This window comes from Aptenodytes patagonicus, chromosome 3, assembly GCF_965638725.1.
Source record: "Aptenodytes patagonicus chromosome 3, bAptPat1.pri.cur, whole genome shotgun sequence".
Lineage (NCBI taxonomy): Eukaryota > Metazoa > Chordata > Aves > Sphenisciformes > Spheniscidae > Aptenodytes > Aptenodytes patagonicus.
The window spans coordinates 48,459,322-48,470,660 of record NC_134951.1 but is presented as its reverse complement, the minus strand read 5'-3'; the positions used below and the strand labels follow the sequence as shown (position 1 = coordinate 48,470,660).

The window sequence follows — 11,339 nt, the reverse complement described above, 5'->3', positions numbered from 1 at the left end:
AACGAAATGTGGCAGAATTTCTCCCTCTGTCTCCCCCTGTATGTCGTATTTCGATTTAGCCGCTGCGTAGCAGTTAAACAAACAAACAAACAAACAAAAAGGCAAAACGTGTTTTGTTCTTTTTTGCTGTTGTTCTCGACTTTGGTTGTTTGCGGTTGGTTATATTTCGTTCGGTTTGTGTTCTGCTTCTTAACTCAAAGACTACGTGAATTTTTACAGCCACAGACCGTTAATTCACACCAGTTCAGTGCCCGGAGTACCGTTTTTTGTAAAGGTAGCCCAAGTACTACGATTTGATGGGACCCTTCTATTAGAACACACAAACTCCACTGACACGTAAACAGTTCCCGGTTCACAGTTTTATTATTCTACCCTTTCCACGACCTCATAGCGCGCATGACGCACCTCTCCCCGGCAGCAGCTCCGTGGCGGGTGCCTTCCTTCGGGAAGGCAACAGATAAATATTGAAATAAAGAACTGGCCGGCTAAATTCCGGGTCCCGCTGCCGCTGCTGTAAATGACAACAGGATTTTCGACTCCACCGGCAGACGAACAAGATCCCGCTCTCCGCGGGAGAGACCTTTTCCATTTACTTTCACGACAGAAAGACAGCTTGCGTCCTGGGATAAAAGCGAATCGAGTTAAGTGGGTATTTAGTGCACTAGCCCAGACAAAAAAAAAAAAAAAAAAAAAAAAAAAATCCTAAATCCTGCAGCTTTTGAATCTAAATCAAACCTTTAAAGGAAATCCAAGCCTGGCATTTGAATTCCCATCTCCTATTACTGTCAAGCACGTTTAGCCTGAAGTGAGCAAACGGAGGATCGGTTTTGTATCTGAGATTCTTTCAGCTTTGTACCTGAGATTCTTTCAGATGCTGGAAGTAATTTGCTTGTCTTTTACATTGCGTCACCTACACCCTGGACCGACATAGGGCCCGATCCTGGAAACTCACAGCCTTCTAACGATCCGCACCAACCGAAGAGGTTTGCCGTCTGCTTCACAGTTGCGAGCTAGGCAAGATCAAAAAGCGGGGGGCTCCCTCCTCTGCCTGCCCGAGCGCGAACTCCCACGGAAAGCGCCAGCCCGGCCCTGAGCGGGGAGACCCGCACCGCTGGCGGGTGGGTCTCGCTACCGGCAGCGTTGCAGCGTTTCGCTTGGTGACCTGGAGGATTTTCCAGGGGAAACAGGTATTTTTCTGACAGTCTTTTTTAAGTTCGACGCGTTTCAGGTTTTTCATACCAACAGTGTAAGGAGGTTTTTCCCTCGGATAAAAGTAACAACGACTCTAAAGAAGAGTGTTTGCAAAAGGGGCCCGTTTGGCAGAACACGAACAGAAGAAGCAGACTAACAATGTTCAGCCTTTAACATCTCTGCGCTGGCCCTGTGCAAAAAACAAATTGTTTTCCAAAAGTCGTAGGCATAGGGAAGAACGGATTGGATTTTGTTTGGGTTTTGCTCGTTTGTTTTGCTGAGTGAGAGAAGGAAAATACTCAGACGAAATATTCAGGGGCAATTTTTTTAGAGCTTGACAGAAGGACGCTGAATACAGCGGGATCTGGGCCCAGCTCCCGATCGTCAGAAGCGTCGTGGAGAAACACGAGATCCTGCTGACCGCACTTCAGTGAACAACTAGACAAACAGTAGTTTGTCAGTAACTTTATTTTTTTTTTTTTTTTAAAAACCGCATGACGAACTGGAACCAAGACCAAAATACTGTATCCACTGTACATCATTCATTAGAAAACAAACATACACCACATTTGTATTCTACCAAACAGAGAGTGTATTTCCTTTAAAATTATATAGTGCGTGCTTTTAGATTCATGCTTTTCAATATTTATTTTACATTTGTTATTCAAATATTATCTGTTATAAATAATTGCAACTCGATCAAATGGTGCACCTGTTAGCATACGCGAACCTCTTCAGTGCTGCAGGTGTGGCTTTTTGTTGTCCTTTTTCTTTCTCTTTCTTTCTTTCTTTCCAAAAAGCTGTTGGTATCGCTTTATTGGGACCCGAGAAAGCACATCTGAGGTGTCAAATAAAGTGGACGGATGCCAGAGGCGCTTGCAGACCCGGGACCGCTGCTGAGCCCCGCGGCTCGGACCGCTGGAACAAGTGACGGGAGAGCACATAGAAAAAAAATCGTTTCCAAAAGGCACAATTTCCTCGACACAAAGGTACAATAAAAATATATGGCCACTGAAACACGGGCGCCTACGGGGAAGCGGTGCCTGTCCGGTGGGATCCCGGGCCCGCCAGGGTTTCGCCCCCCGCCTCTCCCGGCCCTCTCCCGGCACCGCGGCTGCAGCGCCGGGGGCGACGCTGCGGCGCGGGCCCGGGGACGCCCGCGACGAGCGCGCGCTCCCGGCTGCCCCGCCGCCAGCGCGTGCCCGCCAGCCGGCGCTCCCCCGCGACACGGCTCCCGGTGGGACCGCCCCGGGAGGCCGGGAGCTCAGAGTCAGTGGGGGGGGGGGGGGGCTGCAGCGCGCCCCCCGCCCCCGCCCCGCCCCGGCCGGCTCCTGCATCACTGCTCGCCGTTCCTGCTGCCGCTCTCCGGCTCGCTCTGGTCGTCGGTGAAGCAGACGTCCACGTCGCTCTCGTTGTCAGTCTTTTGCTCCTGCTCGGGGTGCGCGTAGCCAGAGTCACTCTTGTCCTCGGCCGCCTTGCCGAGGCTCTGCCCCGGGTGCCGGGACTTGACGTGCCGCTCCAGGTCGCGGCGTCGCACCAGCACCTTGCCGCAGTACTCGCAGCGGTAGGGCGTGTTGCCCTCGGCGTGCAGGCGGATGTGCTTGTTGAGGTTGCTGGGGTCCCCGAAGGGCCGCAGGCAGACCTTGCACTTGAGCGGCTTGTAGCCGGTGTGAGTCCGCATGTGGATCTTCAGCCCGTACTTGCGGGAGTACAGCTTCCCGCAGTAGAGGCACAGGTGCCCGGTCTTGGGCTTCCCGCCGGCCACCCCTGCCGCCCCCGCCGGCAGCGCCTCCAGCCGCCCGCGGCCCTTCTCGGCCGCCAGCTCGGAGAGCTGCTGCGTGTGCATGGCGATCTCCCGGTCGATGCTGGCCAGCGAGCCCAGCTCGGCGGCGTGCAGCCCCGCCGCCGGCCCCCCGAAGTACGACACCGACTCGGGGTACTTGAGGAGGCCGCCGAGGTGCAGCTTCAGCGGGTAGTAGGGCGCGGCGCCGTAGAGCAGCTCCCCGTTGTAGACGGTGAGCGGCATCACCGGCAGCCCGCACTCCCCCGCGTACGCCTTCAGCCCCTCGAAGGGCGGCAGCGCGAAGCGCTCCAGCGCGCCGCCGGGCAGCGGCGGGTAGCGGGCGGGCGGCAGGGCGGCGGCGGGCAGTCCCCGCTCCACCTGCCGGAAGGCCGAGGCCTCCTCCAGGGGCGAGAGCAGCGGGAAGGCGCGCAGCCCGCCGCCGCACGTCAGCCCCGCCGCCGCCGCCGCCGCCGCCGCCGCCGCCGCCGCCGGAGGGGCGGCCTCGCCCGGCAGCGCCCCGCACTTGGGCGGCGCCTCGGCGGCGGCGCGTCCCGCCTTCAGCCCCCCCAGCAGCTTGGAGAAGCCGAGGGCGGCGGCGCCCCGCGCCTCCTCCCGCAGCGGCCCGGCGGGGCGGAAGGCCGAGCGCGCCCCGGGGCAGAGCGCCAGCCCGTTGCCGCCCGCCGGCCCCAGCAGCGGCCCCGGCCCGCGGGCGGCCCCCACGCTCATGTCCAGGGCGCGCTCCTGCTCCTCCTTGCCCGCCGCCCGCTTGGGCAGCCCCGGCTTGGCGAGCGGCGGGGAGGCGGCGGCGGCCTCCCGCTTGACGGCCTCCCGCGGGCCGCAGCCGGGGGGCGGGTGGCCGCGCAGCGCGGCGGCCGGCGGCTCCTTGGGGGGGAGGCCGAAGGCGGCGGCGGCGGGCCGGCCGTGGTCGTGGTGGAGGAAGGGCCGGCCGTGGCTCAGAGCGCAGTGGAAGTGGACGTGGGCCTTGAGGCTGTTGGGGTACTTGAAGGTCCTCCAGCAGTACCAGCAGATGTACCGCTCCTCCCCTGCGGAGGCAAGCGGAGGGGCCCGTCAGCGGCGGCCGCGCATCCCCCGGCATCCCCGCGCCTCCCCGCGCCCCCGCCGCCCCGGCCCGCCCCCGCCGTGCCGCGGTGCGGGCGATGCGCGGTCCGGGCTGCGCTCCCGCGGACGGGGCGCCGTGGCGCCGGGGGGGAGCAGCTGCTGCCGCGAGTCGTCTGTCGGGGGGCCCATCTGTTGGCGTTTGCAGAGGAGGTAGCGTATGTCAGGGAGTCGGCTGCACCGAACAAAGGCCAATCTAATGATCGTGAGCCCCTCATTACGCGGCGAGACAATATCCGATATGTATGGGCCATATGTAATCGTTCCCTTTCAGAGGACAATGCCCTTTGTGCCCCGTCCCCTAAACATTTCGGCTTCTCTCAAGCGGAACAGACCTCGGTGGCCGCGGCTGTGGTGACTGCCCGGCACCGCGGAGGCACAGGCTTCGCTTTCCCCCTCCTGGTCCTCCTTGCCAGCAATGTCCTCCCAAGGAGGAGCCTCTCCCCAGCCCCGACGGTAAAACGCTGCCTCTGCGGGCAACCTGCCTGTCTGGGTATCTTTTCCTTCTTTTCCTTTTCCTTTTCCTTTTCCTTTTCCTTTTCCTTTTCCTTTTCCTTTTCCTTTTCCTTTTCTTTTCCTTTTCCTTTTCTTTTCTTTTCTTTTCTTTTCCTTCCTTCCTTCCTTCCTTGCTTGCTTGCTTGCTTCCTTCCTTTCTTTCTTTCTTTCTCTTTCTTTCTTTCTTTCTTTCTTTCTTTCTTTCTCTCTCTTTTTCTCTCTTTCTCTCTCTCTCTCTCTCTCCCCCCCCCTTCTTTCCTTCTTTCCTTCCTTCCTGTCCTTCCTGTGCTTTCCTGTGCCTTTCTTTCTTTCTAACTCTCTCTCCCCTCCTTCCCCTTCCCCTTTGTCTTTCCCCTTCTCTCCTCTCCTTTCTCCCCTCTCTGTCTGTATGTATCCATCTCTCTCTCCCGTGCACCCCAGTCACTACCACACACCGACAAGAAGCCCGCGCAGTTTCAGAAGCCCCCGCAGCTCCCCCGAGCTGCTGCCTACCCTGCCCGTCCCCAGCCGACCCTCTCACTCCTGAGTTACTGCACCGAAACGCCGAAGGTGAGGCCAAGTGCCACACAGAAACGAGAGGCCGCTCCAGGCCTGGGGCCAGCTCCTCACGTTTCGGGGGGGTCCCTTGGGGGTCGATAGGGGGGGTGAGGTGGGGCACAAGCCACCGGGGATGGGGGGGCTTCGGCCCTGCGCTGCGCTCCGCCGCAGCCGGGGCACCCGGAGAGGGGGCGGCGGGTCACCGAGGCTGACACGCTGGCCGCGACCAGCCTCCCGAGAGGGCTTTTAATGAAGCGTTTGGGCCAGGGATCAGCCGGTGGCCGCTGCGGGTGAAACACGAGGTCTTCGCTCTCCGTGGGGGACTCGGGCGCAAACTCGCGTGGAAGGGTCCAGCGCTGGCGCGTGTGACCTGTCGCCTGTGCCCTTGCCGTCGTGCGCAGCCCTTCCTCGCTTGCCGTGAAGCGGCGGTCCCAGGCTGTGCAGCGGCATGAAGTCGTCGGACGTGGTTTTTGGCCCTGTCGAGGAGGGAGGGGGGCGGGTGCGTGTCTGCCCGGGCTCGAGCGGGACAGCGGCCGCGGGAGGCGGAACCACGGCCGCAATCCCACCGCCGTGCATTGGAGGACGGGTACGGACCCAAAGGCGTGCGGCCACACACCCCCGCGGTCTCCCTCCTGCTGCCTTCATTTGCCTTTGCGGGTCTTTCCCGCGGCGCGGTTTGGCCCTGGTTGTCCTCGGCAAAAGCGTGGCGAGACCGGCGGGACCGGCTGCCTCCTGAGCGCCACCGAGCCCGGCCCGGCGCTTTCCCCGGCTCAGCTCCAGTCCAGCAACCATCGCTTGGGGAAAAAAAAAAAAAAAAAAAAAGAAAAGAAAAAAGAAAAAAACAAAAACGAAAAACACCCCTTTCTCATCACGGTAAACCCAAATAAATGGGGTCAAACACAGAAGATCAGAAGATTTCCAAAGTTTTGTTTTGCTTTGTTTTTTTTTTTAAAGCGCTCTGAATTTCTTCCGCCCTGTTTGTTTTGGGGTTGTTTTTTTTCAGCGTACTATCCTTAAAAGAAGAGGGCTTCAGCACTTTGATACACTTATTCTGAGTCCGTATTAATTAGTCTGGAAACTGTGGGGCCGGAGACACAGCAGATCCGCAGGGTCAGTCTGCAACTCAACCTCGCTTCGACGGGACGAGGAAGATGCCACACGCTGGGTGTCTTTCGCAGACCTGAGCTTTCTTGCCCTTCTTTCCCCTGAGCAGCACTTGTACCCATCCACAGGCAAGGGCTGCTGGGTTTGGGGGGGCAGAACTCAGCACCGCGTCCTTCCTGCAGCCGAAACTTCGCCAGAGCCCGGGCTTTTCGAGGGGGCCACCCTCCGCAGACCCAGTCCTTCACCGCCCTTGGTGGGGGGGACAGAGACGTGACCAAGAGTTTCTTTTCCGGGTATAGTTGCAGTACAAGGAGGGATTTGGGCTCTTGCGCATCGCACCAGTCGGATGGGACGTGAGCAGCCAGCGCCCGGCGTTTCGGCAATCATCCCTCCAGGCCGGATCCTGATTACCCTGCGGAGTAGCCAGCCTTGAGGGGGGGGAGGGCTCAGCCCCTCCCGGGATCGTGCCCTTGCTCCCTTCTCGGGGACACCGCCAGGCTGAAGGATCTTCTGCGCAGGGCAGAAGCAGGTGGGGTCCCCTCGCCGCCAGCCGAGCGGGCTTAGTCCGAGGTAAGCGGGTGCCCGCAGGTCGCGCCGAGCCGCCGCCGCCGCCGTCCCGGGGAGCGCCGGGACCCGGCCTCCGCCCCCCGGGCCGGGCAGCGGCGAGAGGGTCCAGGGATCAGCGGGAGTCTGTGCCCGCCGCCGGAGCAGCCCGACGGATGAACACCGAGGGATTTCGTCTTCTTTTCCCCCGTTGAATGTGCTGCCACCTTATCATTTTTGTTAACATCGGTGTAATTCCAGCTAAGAATCTGCTTGCTGATTGAAACAAGCGGTCCCAGACGGGCGTCTTCCCCTTCCCGATATCCTCGCATATCCTCATCTGAGTGTAATTTGACGCCGACTTAATTTTTACCTAGTGCATCCTAATTTGTAGGGACTGCCCACTACCCGCTTTGACTCGACTATGTGAATCTGTCCATAAGATGACCTGAAAAGGGGCTCTGAAGCTCTGACCGAGGAACACGCAAGGGGAAAGCGGTGTTTTGAAAACCTACGAAGCCAAATTGCTGTCTCGCATAACAACGCTAGCGTTGTTTCATAGAAATCCCATTTGCCTACCGAAAGATCATTAAATTGTGCCGATGACGGAACGACTCGAGGCACGGGGCCTTTCCATACGCTACCGAGTTAAGAGATCACCCTTTAAATATAAGCAGATGGAGTTTTACTTTAAAGGGTGGCAGGTTAAAAGTCACTGCAGCTGTGCTGGCATTAATTTTTCTGAGGGCGCGGATTTGAAGGGCCCACGTTCGCCTACCGCAGTCTAAGCTCCCGTCAAAGGTGCCAATTAAAGAGGGTTTGTTTTGTTTTATTTAATTTGGTTGCTCTGAAACGAATGGCCGCATCTGTACCTTTCTCGTCGTGCGTCGGGGTGGCCGTGACGGGGATGTCAAACCACTGCGCCAGGGGGTTGGAGTACCAGACGGTGAGCTCCTCTCCCGGCTGGACATCTCGCAGCGCCCGATAGAAAATCTGGGAGGGGGAGAAAGGAAACTTCTTCAGGAGGCTTGAGAGGGGAGGCGGGTGGCGGAGAGCTGTGCCAGGCCGGCCCGGAGCCGCGAGTGGGGTACCTGTCCTCCTGGCAGATCCGCAACAGCCTCCAGTGTCTGCTCTTGGGAGTTTCGGGCAGCCCGGATTAACCCTATCCACTCCAGAGCTGAGCTCCCGGCTTCATCCACTAATTCCCCTCTCACCATCCGCACCTGGAAGACAGGCGGCACCGCTGTCACTTCCACGCGAGACGAAGCAGAAAGAAAGCAAAAAGCTTACCCGTCCCCCTGCCTGCCTGCCTGCCCGCCCGCTCTGCCTTGCCCGGCGAGCCCGCTTTCAGGCACCGAGCAGGTGTCTGGGCATCGCAGCTCCGAAGCAGCGGCGAGAGCATCTCGTTTTGCCGCCGGTTTGCCTCTTCCATCCTCACCCGCCTTTGGGTTGGACCTTCCTCGACTCGCAGGTGCCTTGGGAGAGCTGCGGCTGGCCTGGAGGGGGTTGCTGCTCTGCCGGGGGTAAGGATGGAAGAGCCCGGGCCCGGCGGGGACCTGCAGCACTGCGAGGGGAAACGGGATTTTTCCCTTGGGTCGCACCGGCCCAAACGCACGTTGTTCAGTCGCAGCTGCCGCATTTAGCTTAACGCTATATTAAATGCCCAGGTAAGATGCTATTTTTTTGGAAGGGTTTGTGCAGCCTCTGAGTCCGTGCAAAACAATTGCGACATACACGACTTGTCGGGAGGCGGGGAGGGGGAAAGGGGAGAGGATTCTGCTTAGCGACAAAGTCTCTGTAGCCCCATACCTCATAATCTGCTTGCCCATACAAAGAGAAAATGAAGTGCCCGTTCCCTGAATGACCGTGCAATAAAAGTCATCGGAACAAAGCAGTCTAAAGCGAGAAACCAAGGGAGCCAGATGAGAAATAAATTTGAGTGGGCTGGCAGAGCGTTTAAAAACAATTAAAGGGCATTAAAAATCCGAGCGGAACGCGTGAGCCGCGACTGCCCGGGGGGTGGAAGGAGGGCTCTCATCCGCAGCCCCCTGAAGAGCCTGATGGACGGGGCGAGTACCCTTCACCGCCTCCTCCTCGCTCCTTCCCAGCTCGGACACCGGCTCACCCCGGAGCCGCTAGCCGGGCGGCCGTCTCCCCTTCCCGCTCCGGCTGTGCGGGTTGTTTGCGGCTCCGGGGCTAGGAGCTGGTTTGCGAGGAGGCCGAGCCGTGCTCCGCCGGGCGCTGGCCTGCCCCGACACCTGCAACCCGCACCCCGCCATCGCCCCCGGGGGAGCCCCGGCCCGCTCGCCCCGCGCTCCCCTCCGGCCCCAGCCAAAGGACCCGCTGGTTCCGCGGCCGAGGAAAGGGATGGGGAGGGGGGGGGCACAAACCCAGGCCAAACGCAGAAATAAATCGGTGCAACTGCCTCTCCCCCTGCTCCTACCCCGGACAAAACCCGGGGGCTGTGAAAGCCGCATGCCCCCGTCTGGCCGGGGCTCCGGGGGCGAGGAACCAGCCGTGGCACGTCCTGGCCCTGCCGGGGAAGGGGCAATGCCCGAGTGAGCGGAGCCCCGCGGGGCGGGGGCCGGGCGGCCGGACCAGCGCCCTCCGACAACGGGCACGGGGCGCGGGGCTGCGGCGGCGCTTTCAGCACGTCTATGTCCAAGGCGGGGGCGCGTCCGCTCCTCCGGCAGAGCCCCCGGGTCCCCTGGCCTCGCCGCGGAGGCCGGCAGGGCCAGCGGGGCCCCGGCGCTGGGGAGAAGAGGGGAGAGGGCACGGGCGGGCAGGCTTTCCTGGCAAAGCCACGAGGAGACATCTCGGGACGCTCTGGAAACGCTTCCCTTTCCTTTCCTGGCTCGCTCTAAGAAAGGAGGATCGAAGAGAGAGGGGGGGAGAGCAGCCTCTTCTCCCAAGCCGGCTTCCCCCGAGTCAACGAAAGAGCAAGGTCCAGCGGTGCAGGAGAGACCGTAGGAAAATACCTTTTTTTTGGGTCCTGGCTCCCTGCGGTCTGACAGGTACTTGCCCAGTTTGAAGACGCCCGGCACAGGACCCAGCCGCAGCCCAGCCGGGATGCAGCTCTCCGCGCTCACGCTGATGGCCGGAGCCCTGCTGGTTTGCATCGCTGCCTCTGGGTGCGAGCGCTCGGGAACCCCAACTACTTAAGGGGGCCGGAGTGACAGCGGCAGGCGACGGGGAGGATGAGCACAGGCGTATCTCCGCCCGCAGAGTGACGCGGCCGTGTGTGGACGCCGGCTTTTCAACGGGAGCAGGAGGGGTACCCCTTGGCAGGGGGATGCTCTGGGGCGCAGAGTTTGGTGAGAGAGTTTGGCTCCTCGAGCAGCTGCGGAGTCCCATCCAAGAGGGTCACATGGAGCCTTTCCCTAACCCTCCTGCATAATCAGGCGGAGTGAATGGCTGGCAGACAATGGGCCAGGCGACCTTCCCATTCCTAAAAATCCAATTTGTCAAGGGCAAAGAAAAGGCGCTGGTGAATCAAAGGTCTGGAGGGACCATTAATCCTCAGCATGGGGTATTGTCCCCGAGACAGTTACGATATTTTAAGTGACAAATCCACTGTATAATTTCTCCATAAATTTTACTTCCTTTTATTGTTCCTCGACAAACCAGTTTTGGAAAATAAGTGACTATTTTAAGTCTACTTGGCTGAGCCTTTTGAGGTTTAATATACTTCAAAGATTTTTAATTCTCTTCCCTTGGCTTTATTGTAAAGGAGATTAAACAAAGAGATGGGGAATGTTTTGAGGACTTGTTAACTTCTATTGATTCCCGGCGTGTGCCATACAGAAATTGGGCAGGTACTTGATGGGAAAACACCAGAAAATACCTACACTTTTTTTTTTTTTTTTTAAAAGAACGACCATATTACCATTTCAGTGGGTTGGTTTCAGGCCAGTAATCTGTTCAGAAGAGCTTTGATCCTTAAGGAGGATGAACAGCACAAAATATGAGCCGCCGTGGCCCCTGTAAAACACAAACCGCTGCATCTGCGAGCGCTGGGGAAGCTGTGCCTGTAGTTCGTGCGATTAAGAAATTGAGACAGGAGGAAATAGAGACATACAGCCACCAGGAAACAGAGAGGCACGGCCAGCAGATAACACAGATGTCTAGCGAACAGCGGGCAGCTGGATTCCTCGTTGAATACATCCACAGGTTCCTCTCCCCCACGCAAAATCGCTTGCACCGGGACCGCTTTCGGAGATGGAACCTGCAAAAAGCGACTGTAACTAAAGCCAGAACGAAGGGATTCGAACAGAGTGCGTCTATGTCCCTCTTCTTCGCATAAATATTTTAATTATGATAACAACGAGGCGCTGGGATTAAGTCAGTTCATCATTCAGGCTGGGTAAATGTCCCAAGAATTTTCCAGGAGCTGAAAAGGAAGGGTGCGCGACTTTTTTCTTAGGCACATGCAACGGTCCAGATGTGCCTGTCAGACCAAAGAGTACAGTAACAAATTCAATTTTCCACTTTCGCTTTTATGGTCCTATCTAATTCCCGCTAGCAGGTTTTCTCTGCTCCATGCCTTCTAACTCTCCAAAAAGAAGATTTC

General features: G+C 58.7%; 1 protein-coding gene across 1 annotated transcript; it reads right to left on the bottom strand.

Moving 5' to 3' along the window:
- Positions 1 to 2,527: 2,527 nt before the first annotated feature.
- On the bottom strand, positions 2,528 to 9,888 carry PRDM13 (PR/SET domain 13). The gene is made up of 4 exons (XM_076335461.1): positions 9,748 to 9,888; positions 7,861 to 7,992; positions 7,642 to 7,762; positions 2,528 to 4,017 (listed from the first exon to the last, which is right to left on the bottom strand). Exons 1-4 carry the CDS (start codon positions 9,886 to 9,888, stop codon positions 2,528 to 2,530), a joined length of 1,884 nt encoding a protein of 627 aa, XP_076191576.1.
- Between the last annotated feature and the right edge of the window lie 1,451 nt (positions 9,889 to 11,339).